The 14969-nt window shown below is 37.0% G+C and overlaps 1 protein-coding gene across 3 annotated transcripts in view; it reads right to left on the bottom strand.

The window, feature by feature from the left end:
- sgg (shaggy) overlaps window positions 1-14969 on the bottom strand; it is a 506255-nt gene that overhangs the window by 165684 nt on the left and 325602 nt on the right. For 2 of the 3 annotated variants that reach the window (XM_068357288.1, XM_068357294.1), the window contains exons 5-7: window positions 5357-5594; window positions 4838-5031; window positions 4113-4172 (exon numbers count right to left, since the gene is read on the bottom strand). In XM_068357288.1, the coding sequence (XP_068213389.1) occupies window positions 4113-4172; window positions 4838-5031; window positions 5357-5594 (492 nt within the window). The remainder of the gene's footprint in view (window positions 1-4112; window positions 4173-4837; window positions 5032-5356; window positions 5595-14969) is intronic. The other variant, XM_068357297.1, reaches the window with a different exon arrangement.

Raw genomic sequence — 14969 nt, 5'->3', positions numbered from 1 at the left:
AACCTACATATTGACAGCAACGAATCTTGCTTGTATTGTATTTCAATAAAATAGCTTAAAAATAGGAGTATAGAAAACAGGTAGGTTACTTATTGACGTATCATCAATGAATCTCTTTTGTATTACAATATATTAGCTAAACAAATGCATGTAAAAAAAACCAGGTAGGTTATTTATTGTATGTACTGTGCTGTATTGTACAATAAATCTAAGGTTAAAAATATGAGCGAGTTAAAGAAAAGGTTGTTTACTATATGCATGATAGAAAATGTACTTATCTATAGTATGGGTAACATTAATAAAGTATATACAGTACGTACAGCACTGTACTGTATAATCGGTATATGAACAGGATTGTACTGTGCGTATTGTGTTATGGTAGTTCATTGATTGGTTGTTCATGAGCCACACAAAGTAATTTTCTTGGAAAATGTCTTAATACTAGTTATATGTATCTCAATAATTTATGATGATATTTTTTATGTTATTACACATTTTATATACCAAATTAGACAATTATAAGCATTTTTAAATGGTATTTTTAGTATTCTACTAGTTAACCCTAAATCTATGTCGTTCATGTAGATCAGAAATAGCAATGGGCCAAGGACGGATCCTTGAGGTACTCCGCTTGTAAAAGCTGCCCACTCCTCTGATGCTTCTCCATTGATTACAACTCTGTTTTCGGTTTGTTAGCCAATCTTCAATCCATTCCGCTGACTCGTCAGTAATGCTAATGGCTCTAATTTTAACCATTAATTTTTCATGAGGAACTTTGTCAATAGCCTTTTGAAAGTCTAGGTATATGATGTCTAATTGACCTACTTTTGTCATAAATGCTAAACATGCTGTGGAAAAGTTCCAAAAGATTTGTCACACACGATCTCTTTGGTCTACATCCATGTTAGCTGTATCAGAAGATTGTTTTTCTCCATGTGTTCTACTATTGAATATACTTAATTGATTAAAAATTTTGCAAGGCAATGAAGTTGTACAAAAGTATGTAGTTGTCAGGTTTTTCTTTTGGTCCCTTCTTGTAGATTGGAGGAACATTGCTTAGTTTCCATCCTTAAGGTGCCTCTCTTTCATTGGCCTTCTTTTGGAACATTTTGTACAAGTGTGGGGTTATCTCTTCTTCTAGTTTTATTCCAGCTGTGACCAAGTTGTGGAATGATCTTCCTAATCGGGTGGTTGAATCAGTAGAACTTCAAAAGTTCAAAGTTGGAGCAAATGCTTTTTTGTTGACCAGGCGGACATAGTCTTTTTATAGTTTATTTATGACATATTTGTTTTTGATGTTGTTGATAGTTTATTATATGACATGTCTGTTTTGACGTTGTTTCTTATTTTAGAATGATTTATTGTTAATTTGTTCTCTTCATTTATTTGTTTCCTTATTTCCTTTCCTCACTGGGCTATTTTTCCCTGTTGGAGCCCCTGGGCTTATAGCATCTTGCTTTTCCAACTAGGGTTTTAGCTTGGATAGTAATAATAATAATAATAATCTCTCTTGGATGAATATTATCTGGACCTGGTGCCTTAGACTAACTGAGTTCTTTATTTTCTTTTTGATATCATCCATTGTAAATGTAATTCTACTTGATGGTAGTGGCCCTTCATATTTGATAGCTGGTTCGGGGAGGGTCGTTGATTCTTCCCAAGTGAATACAGTTGTGAAATATGCATTGATCAGTTTGGGTTTTTCCAAAACATTTGGTGTATTTCCCTCTGAGTCTCTTAATGGGACTGGCTTTCTACTGTTTACATATGCAAAAAAAATCTTTTAGGTTTTCTTTACTAACTGATGCACTCCTTTTCTCTTCATTGATCTTGGCAGTTCTAACTAGTTTATCTATTTTTCGGCTTAAGTTCTTGTGCTTTGAAATTTCACGAACTGAAGGCTGTGGACCCATTGATTTATGCTTCTTGTGTTCGTTTCTTATTGCACTGTTTATTTCTCTGTTGAACCACAAGTTGTGGAGTTCCATCTGGTAGCTATACTTTTAGCCCATTTTTCTTTATATATTTCTACAAAGTAGTCCCATTGCGTATCTATGTTCCCAGTTTTGTCGTATTCTAAATTATTTGTGTATTCCTTCAGTTTTATCCAGATACTCCATCTGTAGTCTAGTTTCTCTTTTTTTTATATATTTTTCGAGAGAGAGAGAGAGAGAGAGAGAGAGAGAGAGAGAGAGAGAGAGAGAGTGTGTGTGTGTGTGTGTGTGTGTGTGTGTATGTATTCATGCAATAATAAGGGCTATAAACAAACCATGAAAACTATGATATCCTATAACATATTGATACCGATATCTTGAATAACTTAAGAAATTAAATAAACGATACTCTCGTATGTGTGTATGATCGCAATAAAAACGCGTGACCAGGAGATCAGCTGATGCCTACCAAAGTTAATGATGCCTAACAAAGTTCAACAAAAGTAACTGTTAATTATCAAAATAATCACAAAATTGTAAAATAATACACACACGCTTTAATAAACCACCATTGAACACAATTATGTCAAATGAAATATAAAGGCTTAATAATGAACTAAAAACTAAACACTGTATGAAGCTTTAAAAATGAACTGCTACTCATATACAAACAAACAGAAAGCGAGAAAGAAGTATTGGTATAATAACAGCTATAAATGAATTGTAGGAAAACTATGATAACCTGTAACATATAGGTGCTGATGTGATATTCATCATGATGATATTTTGAATATGTTAAAGAATTGTATAGACGATACGCCTGTTATTCCTATATGCGTAATTTTTCGATATGGGAGTGGGACCTTGAGTCAGCTGATCACAACCAACGGTAAAAAAAAAGCTGGTAATTGATTGTTAAAATGCTTCTGAAATTGAAAAATTGAATACATAAATGCTTTAATAGTGTATGATATCCTATGAAACAAGAAAATGAAATAATATACAGTAAGAAAATATTAATAAAATATGACTTAGATAATTACTGAATCATGAAACATCATTATAATTCTAAGGAAACTTCACTTCTTAAATTTGACATACGAACTACCTGCATAAGAACTTCTCACTTCTCAGAACAGAGTAGAGAAAATCTTGACAACTAGGCAACATGATTGAAAACGGTGAACTAGTGCACGTTAGTGAGCAAGACGCACGATGTCCAGATTAGTACTTGTTCTCAGTGATGACGCATCTTCAATTGCAAGATGATTTTAACATTGGAGAATCTGCGATGAGTTCAGTAGAACCTGAACTCGTGGGTCTTGCTTATACCTATCGAGTTAATAATTTGCACATTGAAACATGGCTCTAGAGCCGAGGAGACAATATTTCTTTGGTAGTTTATGTTGTATTGGATTCCCTGCTCTAACCACAACAATTCTATAAATAAAAGCATTTTCACATAACGATTAAGTCTTGAAAACACGCTAGGTTTCTGAATAATACTTATGGTGACTTGGATATGGTAAATGCTTCTATGCTAAAATACCTCTATATCAGTATCAAACGATATAGCAAATATAGTAAATTGGGTTTGAAATTAAAATAAAAAATAAAAGAATTAAAGGAAAAAATTATAAAAGCAAGTCAGTTGAAATCAAATGGTTAGTGAGTGTTGACAATTTTCAGCAAAGATTTCCCAAGGAATCTATTTCTTAAACAATATATTTGAAAACAATAAAATATCTAAAGGAAAACAATCATCTAAATGGAATTTAAGAATAAAGTACAACGGTAATAACATTTACCTCAACACATCAAATAACATTCATTTTAAAAGTTCCACAGATATAAAACATTTTATTAAATGGCCCATTCATTAGTCTGTACAGTATAACCATATGTCAACACGAGAACTAAATACACAGAACTTTAGCGAATAGGAAACATTGACACCACAAAAAAGGCATGTGACAAAGTCCAATAGAAGGAATTTCACATCCTAAATTCACATACTGTAAGAGCCAGCACAACTAAAGTAATGCTTCAACAAAATAAAGTATTTTAGATGGTCACAAAAAGGAGGGGGGGGGGGAAATTAAGAGAATTAGGTGTCAATAAAGAGGGGTCTAAATGCATCCAGCATACCAAAAGCTAACACGCCCAGCACTTACTTACTCTAATCTTCTGATGTTTTTTATCATTGCTAGTTGAATCAGCCATGCGAGACATCAATGCCTGTAAAATAATATCACCGCCAACAGTAAGTATATGGCACCGCTAACCTATATCCCAAAAGGCAGGTTGGTTACTCTCAGTATGTAGGGACAGCCTATTAGTAATAGATATATACAAGGAGATAGGCCTATATAACAGGCATACTTTATTTCAAAACAAAAGAATCAACTATCTCAGTCGGGTAAATTCATAAGCAATCCCGTTTTCGAGTTAGTGAACAACTATGGATTAGAAAATAAATAAAACTGTGCTGGTAAATATTCAATTCTATGATCTGTGCTTCAGAATGCTGGATGCATGAAGCCTAATAGAATAAGCAAGGAAATGTAACAAATGGAATTGGAATGATATAAGGTAAAGTAATCACAAATGTATAACTATCGTTGTTGTTCTTACATACCTACACATATTGTACAATGCATCACCTTACTGAAGTACCAAATCTGCTTCCATGCCCAAAAGTGATAATGTATCTAAATATTACACAATAAAAATAAGCTATAAACCATTATTTACTTGCCTGACAACCTAGTGTGTTGGTGAGAAAGCCAAAAATTTGATGAGAGAGAGAGAGAGAGAGAGAGAGAGAGAGAGAGAGAGAGAATCGTGTGCTATTCCACATCCAATAAACTAATGTCTGTGAAGAGGCAAACTTCTTTCCTTACCTTCTGCCATGGATGAGATTTGATCTGAGGGAACTTGAACTCTGTATAGTTTGGATTCATCTCTCTGATTTGCTCACGTGTCGGCGTTCCAAGAACTTTAATTATTTCTACTAACTGATCCACTCCTGAATCCCCTGGGAAGATGGGTTGCCCTAATAAAAGTTCTGCTAAGACACAGCCAGCACTCCATACATCTGTAAAAATAAATATTGACTTTAAAAACGAGCTTCAAAATTTACTCAATTATAAAAGTTAAAACATATGGCAATACTACATGTACAATTGCAAAGCAGTTACTGTACACCATAAACATTTTATGTAAGCTATTCCTTCAAGGATTTCAAATTATTCTCTGCTATTTTTTTTATCAAAAACTTATCTTAAAAAAAGGAATAAACAAAGCTGAAAACAATATGAAAGAATTTTTCAGTCACACTTTAACAAACTATATAATTATACAAGTAACTAAATTAAGAATGTCTAATAGTACATCTTAAAACAGTAAGGCAATCATCTTACCTATATTAGTCGTGTAATCGGTGGCCCCAAATATGAGCTCTGGAGCCCTGTAATAACGAGAGCATATGTAGGATACATTGGGCTCTCCTCGCACCAAATGTTTGGCACTCCCAAAATCACAGAGCTTGAGAACGCCTGTCTCTGGGTCTAAAAGAAGGTTCTGGGGCTTGATGTCTCTATGACATACCCCCAAAGAGTGTATATAGGCTAGGCTCCGGAACAACTGGTACATATACAACTGAAAAAAGAAGGTAACTTTCAGAATACACAATGGCTTTACCTCTAAAGCATACAATTGAAAAAAAGTAACTTTCAGAATACACAATGGCTTTACTTCTAAAGCATAAAATATTTTTAGAATGCTTTTATATACAAACTCTCAACATAAATGTGCCTTTGATAAAATTCTGGTATGTTTAAAGGATCAACTGCCTGTTGTCTGTAAGACAGGAGGTATTATCATTACACATGCACCCTTTGGAGCCACAAGTATTATTTAGCCTAACCTTCATTTTGATGAAAATATGTAAGGTCAAAAGTCATGGGACAGAGCCAAACATCAGAAATTGTTGACCCTTGAAATCTTCCCTTGTGGTAGAAGAATGCTAAAGCTAAGAAGTAGTCAAGATAGGTACAGAGTACAGTGATTGTACAGTCTGAACTGTTGAAGGACCAATCAATGGAAGGAGAGCAGCCACAAACAGAGGTACATAGTCCTATCAGTCACTTGAGGATAAGCAAAACGCCAATCTACATTAGTATCTGTACAAATTATTGCCGTGAGAAACAAAAAGTATAGCTGATAACTTAGTAAGAATAGTCAAGCACACAGGTGAAGCAGTAAGCAATCAAACTGACAAGAAAACCAAGATGACATGGCTGCGGTTTCAAAGGAAGAGTAACAAGTAAACCTGACTTGGCATACAGAGAGAGAGAGAGAGAGGAGAGAGAGAGAGAGAGGAGAGAGAGAGAGAGAGGAGAGGAGAGAGAGGAGAGAGAGAGGGGGGGGTATGTTTTGAATCAGGCTGTACAATCTTTGGACCGTGTTTAATTATGACAAATAATAATCTAGGTTAATGTGGGTAAGGGTTAGGTTGGGTAGGGAATGTTGGGCGTTTGTCAGTGCGTCTGGTATGGATGGTGTGAGAGCCGAGATGTTGAAGGAAGGGGGTGTGACTGTACTTGAATGGTTGGTGAGATTGTTTAATATGTGTTTTGTGTTGTCAATGGTACCAGTAGATTGGGTTTGTGCATGTATTGTACCACTATATAAGGATAAGGGAGATGTGCACGAGTGTTGTAATTCAAGAGGTATTAGTTTGTTAAGTGTAGTTGGAAAAGTGTATGGTTGAGTAATGATTAAAAGGATCAGGGATAAAACAGAGAATGCAATCTTAGAAGTACAGGGTGGTTTTAGAAGAGGTAGGGGTTGTATGAATCACATTTTTACAGTAAGGCAGATATGCGAGAAATATTTAGCAAAAGGTAAGGAGGTGTATGTTGCGTTTATGGATCTGGAGAAAGCTTATGATAGAGTTGATAGGGAAGCAATGTGGTATGTGATGAGGTTATATGGAGTTCGTGGAAGGCTGTTGTAAGCAGTGAAAAGTTTCTACAAAGGTAGTAAAGCATGTGTTAGGATAGGAAATGAAGTGAGTGATTGGTTTCCGGTGAGAGTGGGGCTGAGACAGGGATGTGTGATGTCGCCGTGGTTGTTTAACTTGTATGTTGATGGAGTAGTGAGAGAGGTGAATGCTCGAGTGCTTGGACGAGGATTAAAACTGGTAGACGAGAATGACCATGAATGGGAGGTAAATCAGTTGTTGTTTGCGGATGATACTGTACTGGTTGCAGACACAGAAGAGAAGCTTGGCCAATTAGTGACAGAATTTGGAAGTGTGTGAGAGAGAAGGAAGTTGAAAGTTAATGTGGGTAAGAGTAAGGTTATGAGATGTACTAGAAGGGAAGGTGGTGCAAGGTTGAATGTCATGTTGAATGGAGAGTTACTTGAGGAGGTGGATCAGTTTAAGTACTTGGGGTCTGTTGTTGCAGCAAATGGTGGAGTGGAAGCAGATGTACGTCAGAGAGTGAATGAAGGTTGCAAAGTGTTGGGGGCAGTTAAGGGAGTAGTTAAAAATAGAGGGATGGGCATGAATGTAAAGAGAGTTCTATATGAGAAAGTGATTGTACCAACTGTGATGTATGGATCGGAGTTGTGGGGAATGAAAGTGATGGAGAGACAGAAATTGAATGTGTTTGAGATGAAGTGTCTAAGGAGTATGGCTGGTGTATCTCGAGTAGATAGGGTTAGGAACGAAGTGGTGAGAGTGAGAACGGGTGTAAGAAATGAGTTAGCAGCTAGAGTGGATATGAATGTGTTGAGGTGGTTTGGCCATATTGAGAGAATGGACAATGGCTGTCTGCTAAAGAAGGTGATGAATGCAAGAGTTGATGGGAGAAGTACAAGAGGAAGGCCAAGGTTTGGGTGGATGGATGGAGTGAAGGAAGCTCTGGGTGATAGGAGGATGGATGTGAGAGAGGCAAGAGAGCGTGCTAGAAATAGGAATGAATGGCGAGCGATTTTGACGCAGTTCCGGCAGGCCCTGCTGCTTCCTCCGATGCCTTAGATGACCGCGGAGGTAGCAGCAGTAGGGGATTCAGCATTATGAAGCTTCATCTGTGGTGGATAATGGGGGAGGGGGGCTGTGGCACCCTAGCAGTACCAGCTGAACTCAGTTGAGTCCCTTGTTAGGCTGGGAGGAACGTAGAGAGTAGAGGTCCCCTTTTTTGTTTTTGTTTCATTGTTGATGTTGGCTACCCCCCAAAATTGGGGGAAGTGCCTTGGTATATTTATGTATGTATGGCTGGTCATCTAGCAAGTTAGTCTAACTTTTTTCAGGCATATTGGTACGAATAGATTCATGCTGGCAACCATGGAGCAGTCTGTCTCTTTTCCAATGGTCAAGTCTAATCCTTGTGAAACTACTTATGAGCAGCCAAGGAGGGTCTCTTCTAATGCTTGAGTTCGCTAGTCTTGCTTCACTAAGCAAATTGCATAACAATGATCATGGCAATCCGCTGCTTTTTGGTCATTCATGGTTTCACACCCTGCTAGTTGTGCTATTGACAAGGGATAGAGAACAAAATTTGTTATATAACTAAGTTAGTATGTGAGTGGGCTGTTATGTTGTAAGAGAGGCAAAATGAATGCAACTAAACTTTATTAAACAGACATCGAGCAAGTATACAAGAACTTGCGAGCAAGAATGTCATAAAAATTCAAACAAAATAAAATATGAGCTAGGAAGCTTACGCAGGTTAGTCTATTGTCAGTGTAGAGAAGAGCGAGCGACAAAGCAAAAATGTAATACCATTACAGTGTACAAGCGAGAGGAACGCAAATGCAACTAAACTTTATTAAACTGATATCAAGCTCATATACAAGGACTTGCAAGCAAGAACATGAAAAAAATTCAAACAAAATAAAACAAGCTAGCAAGCTTCCACAGGTTGGTCTAATTAGTACAGGGAAGAGCGAGTGATAAGACAAAAAAGCAACGCCGTTACAGCGTACGAGCGTGTATGAAACACTTGCGGTACATTAATGTTAAGCCAACATGTAAGAATCTATATTACAAACTGATTATGAAAATGACAACAGCAACATAGAACTTCATAGCTGAACCATTTGACCAGCCAGTGAAAATTTTCCTATGCAAGCACATATTACCACCTTAGGGCATGACAAGACTATTCCTTGTTAGCATAACAATCAAGCCACATTTAGTAGAATGAGCAACCATTTCTCATATGTCATATGAATGACTTTTTGCTAGGATCTCCTTAGCACAAGAGAAAAAAAGGTAATGAATGCTTTGAATTAAAAATTTCCAAATAAGGTACAGAGTATGCCTGTGAGGCAAGGCACAACAGTAACAGTTTTTAATGCCAAATCAAGGAATAACATACATGGCTCTTAATGAAGCAAGGCAAGCTTCAGAAAGTAAGACTAAGGTTGCACAAGATCTAAAATTAGAATAGATGAAATTTCTTTATCATACATTAATTATTGTACCGCATGTGTTATCACACGCACGTACACTGCAACAGTATTTGTTTCATGCATATTGTTGTTATTGCTCTCCCCTCACACTGATAACTTGTTTCTGTCTGTATGTGCTTCTATCAATCTGTTTGAATTTTTGTGACTTTTCACTGAAACTGTTGTTATAAAACCTCGCTGTCTGCTGATATAAAGCTAGTTGCAATTACCCTATCTCTTCATTACCACCTAACTGGTGAATCCGCACATTTGGTGACCACCGCAGTGTTCAGCTCCCTCCCACCTTCCCCTTCACTGCTGTGTCTTATTGCTTGATTAAGTCCAGTTTTGCATTAAGGGAGTGACTCAGTCAAGTACCAAAGCTGATTATGTTCTCACCGCGATCCCCGAAGGCACTTTCCTGGGAATCTTGGATTGTCTGTGCCAGCAAGGAGACACGCTAATAACGTACGACGCCCTCAAATCATACCTCCTGGAGCAGTACTCGTAATCACCGCTAGCCCGCATAGCGAAACTTTTTCATCTCTCTCAACAACTGATGGTGGACCAAAAGGCCTCAGGGAAATGGCCAATATGGCTTGCCTACAACCCGCCGCAGATGGCTCTACTCATGAAGTGAATCTACTTCATGCCCTTTGGGTACGGCGTCTAACCGAACCTGTATGTGCTGCTATCCTGATGTCGATATTTTGCCCATGAAGGACCTCATGACCAAAGTCGACACACTCATGGGGACCACTTCACCACCTTCCAGACCTCCATCAATGCCTCCACTCCTGACGAAGTGGACACCTATTCAACATTGATCGAAGCCAACGTAAATATGGTAAGACAGACGCCCCTCATGTGAGGTGTTGGAACATGACAAAGCGGCCCACCACCCACATATACCACCCTTTGCTTAACCCTGGATAGGTAGGCTCCTCGGACACCCCTTTAAGGGTATACTCGGACGCGAACGACCCCGACGCCAAAAAAAATTCTTGAAAAATCAGTTTTTGCAGTAACCTCCTTTTTTCTTTTGCCAAAAAAAACTTCAATGAATGCTTAAAACAACTGTAAAGATAAATATTACTCATCTGCAGAAAAACTATTTATTATAAACATTTTAAAAAATTAAGTACAAAAAAAAAAAAGACCCGACATAAAAATTCATAAAAAAAAAGTTTATACATATATACACAAATCCTTTTAGGAATTGATTCTTGAATGTTTAGGACACATCTTGATGTATTTTGGATGAAGTCAGACCCATGGAGGTGAAGATCTGAAATGAGAAAAAAAGGGTAACTTTTTTTGGCCAAAAAAATTTGTCCAAATTTCATGAATTTTTTTGGGTACCCAAATGAAATAGGAAGTGGCTAATTTTTTTAGGGAATAAACATATGTTATCCTAAAATAGAAATATGTAAAAAAATCTTCATTATTTTGTAAATTACATTTATATCAGGGGCCATATCTAGAGGTAATTTTTTGAGTACTTAGAAATTTCGTAAAAAAATACATATATTTAATATATAATATGATATTTATGCAGGTAAAAATATACCAAAATATCACAAATTCTATAGAGAACAAGAATATATATAGATAGGGCAGCTTACGCTTCGGATATGTCCACAAAATGGCCGCCAACCACACTGACTCGGACTCCCTAATCTGCCACTTGAAATGTAGGAAGGGTATGTCAATTTCAAGGTGTTATTTACTAATCTAATTATTATTGGATATGCATAAAAATTGTATGGTGGGTTGCTGGATAATTGTCGATTATTTTACGACTATAAAATTAAAATTCTGACCCAAAAAATTTTTTTTGAAGGGAAATAAAATCGAAAAAAAAAAAAATGTAAAACAATAAAATATTTTAGCAAAAAAGAATTGATGATATTCAATCAAAAAAGAAGTAAACAAAATTTTCCGACAAATAAACATCTAGAGGAATCATTACTCTGTGATAGTTCCTTAGTACGTAGTAATTTTGAAAGAATTGGGAAAAAACGAAAAAATGGCAATCACCGGAAAATCGAACACATACCTATATATACGCCATATCTGGCTAAAAAAAAGATAGGTATGGGTAGCCAGATCATCTAGAAACACTTTCCAACACTATAAAAATATAAGTTTTGCGACACTACTTGCCAATTCCTTACGGTAACATGACTAAGCAAAAAATGCAAAACAAATAAAAAGGGGCACTCGCGGAAAAATGGCTAACATTCTAATATACGGCATTTCAGAAAAAAAAAATTCAGCCACGTGCTAGGCAAACCATCAAGGCACATTTTCCGACAAATAAATATCTAAATGAATCATTACTCTGTGATAGTTCCTTAGTACGTAGTAATTTTGAAAGAAATGGGAAAAAACGAAAAAATGGCAATCACAGGAAAATCGAACACATACCTATATATACGCCATATCTGGCTAAAAAAAAAGATAGGCATGGGTAGCCAGATCATCTAGAAACACTTTCCAACACTATAAAATTATAAGTTTTGCGACACTACTTGCCAATTCCTTACGGTAACATGACTAAGCAAAAAAATGCAAAACAAATAAAAAGGGGCACTCTATGAAAAATGGCCATTCTAATATACGGCATTTCAGAAAAAAAAAATTTCAGCCACGTGCTAGGCAAACCATCAAGGCACATTTTCCGACAAATAAACATATAAATGAATCATTACTCTGTGATAGTTCCTTAGTACGTAGTAATTTTGAAAGAAATGGGAAAAAACGAAAAAATGGCAATCACAGGAAAATCGAACACATACTTATATATACGCCATATCTGGCTAAAAAAAAATAGGCATGGGTAGCCAGATCATCTAGAAACACTTTCCAACACTATAAAAATATAAGTTTTGCGACACTACTTGCCAATTCCTTACGGTAACATGACTAAGCAAAAAAATGCAAAACAAATAAAAAGGGGCACTCGCGGAAAAATGCCCAACATTCTAATATACGGCATCTCAGATAAAAAAAAAAAAGACATGCACGTGTTAGCCCAACCATCAAGGCACACTTTCTAACACATAAACATGAAAAAAAAATCAATAATATACGGCAATTCCTTACTACGTAGTAAATTTTTACAAATATTGAAAAAAAAAACAGAAATTGGCAACCGCAGTTAAATACCCAATATACCAATAACTACGTCGTATCTGACAAAAACAAAATCACGCATGGGTAGCCAGATCATCTAGACACACTTTCCAACACTAAAAAAGCAAAAGTTTTACGACACTATTTGGCAATATCTTACGGAAAAATGACTTGGCAAAAAAATGAAAAAAAATGAAAAAGGGGCACTCGCGGTAAAATGCCCGACATTCTAATATACGGCATCTCAGATAAAAAAAAAAGACATGCACGTGTTAGCCCAACCATCAAGGCACACTTTCTAACACATAAACATGAAAAAAAAATGAATAATATACGGCAATTCCTTACTACGTAGTAATTTTTACAAATATTGAAAATAAAACAGAAATTGGTAACCGCAGTTAAATACCCAATATACCAATAACTACGTCGTATCTGACAAAAACAAAGTCACGCAAGGGTAGCCAGATCATCTAGACACACTTTCCAACACTAAACAAGCAAAAGTTTTACGACACTATTTGGCAATATCTTACGGAAAAATGACTTGGCAAAAACATGAAAAAAAATGAAAAAGGGGCACTCTCGGTAAAATGGTCCTCGTGGTGATGAACGACATTTTAACTAAAGAAAAAATCATGCACATGGTAGCCAAACAATCCACCAAGACTTTCCACAACTGATAACCTATACAAGTTGCACCATTCTACGACAATTTCATAATACGTAATAACTTTGATAATTATGCAAACTACCTTAGAAGGGTAAACTCGGTCGCGCTCGACCCCGACGCGTCTCAGAAATTGGGGAAGGAGTACAGCTACAGCAATGCACATCTGGACACTACTAGAGCGTGTAGGGGAGACACCTCCTGCAGGTCGATCACCCACAAATTCAGTCACGGGGGTGAGTCACGTGAGAAAAACCTGTTTTTTTTTGACGCTCGGGGTCGCGAACGACCCATCGTACCTATCCAGGGTTAAGGCCCAACCAACAACCTCTCCAGCCACCATCTACATATAACACCCCTCACTTACACCCCAACCAATGATCTCTCCAGACATCAGCCACACATACCACCCATCACTTAAGCCCAAACCAACAACCTCTCCAGCCACTTCCTGACGCTCATTGGCTGCAGTTATGCTACTAACACTAAAAATTTGGAGTGGCTACGAAGAAATGCACGAATAGTTGTCAGTGGCCTCACCTGTCACTAATCACTAATCTTTTTCATTTTTTTTACCGACAGGTACAGGCATGTGAATTTGGAAAACGTGGGTGCTTGCCATTCTCTTCTGCAAAGGCTACATTAAAGGACACGACGTTGTAGTGGTTTGCGGACTGCGGCCAGACAAAGCACCCAGACTGCCTAGTGTCCGAATGCCAACCACACTGCAGCTTTTCACTACACAATAAAATACGGTGGAATGCCCAGAGGTCTGGGTGAAATGTAAACAATCAAGGATGAACTGGGCACTGGGCAGCACCCCTTGATTTTATACTGGGCAAGGGGACCCATGTAGATCTGCAGTAACCTAATACTGTTTGTTCCGTAACTGGAATACAAACCACGCTATTTATTAGGGGTTATACTTTTGGCGGAGCTGATATGACGAGCCATTAAAATCTATCGCGGGTTAACTACCCACACCGCTAGTTGGGGGGGGGGGGAAGCTTGCTACCACTCCCATTCACACACCCGTGATTTAGCTCCCTTTACTTTTGGCTTGGATGCAGTGTGGTTGATTCCGCTCTTCCTCCTCGCCTATTCTGGACAGCCATTAATTTTTGTCTTTTAACTTACTTTTTCTTATATATATATATATATATATATATATATATATATATATACACAGTGGTACCTCTACATACGAATTTAATTCGTTCCACAACCAACTTCGGATGTAGAAAATGTTCGGATGTAGAAACGAATTTTCCCATAAGAATACATGGTAATTCATTTAATTCGTTCCTCAGCCTAAAAACCCATAATAAATCCTTAATAAATTGCTACACATAATTACACATAACAATAACATAACTGCATAATATGAAAGAAGCATGTAAAAAAGATAATTATAAAGAAATAATAAATAAAAAATGTGTTTTATTGCCACTTTACCTTAGAGACAGGCCAACGCAGGTGTAGGATTTGCTACGCCAGTAGGAGAAGGACGATCGGCGAGAATGTAGACATGGTGTTAACATGTTCTTCAAATGAATACTCTCTCTCTCTCTCTCTCTCTCTCTCTCTCTCTCTCTCGTTCTTCTTCACTGTTAGTGTTAGAGACGTCTATTAATTTTTTCTGAGAGAGAGAGAGAGAGAGAGAGAGAGAGAGAGAGAGAGAGAGATTAAACAAAAATGTGTTGTGTAGGCTACATGTGATTTTTAACAGCGTTAAAGAGTTGAAAGGCAGTTAAATGTAACTA

The sequence above is a fragment of the Palaemon carinicauda genome, chromosome 2 (assembly GCF_036898095.1).
Source record: "Palaemon carinicauda isolate YSFRI2023 chromosome 2, ASM3689809v2, whole genome shotgun sequence".
Classification (NCBI taxonomy): Eukaryota; Metazoa; Arthropoda; class Malacostraca; order Decapoda; family Palaemonidae; genus Palaemon; species Palaemon carinicauda.
This window is presented reverse-complemented; position numbering and strand designations above follow the sequence as displayed.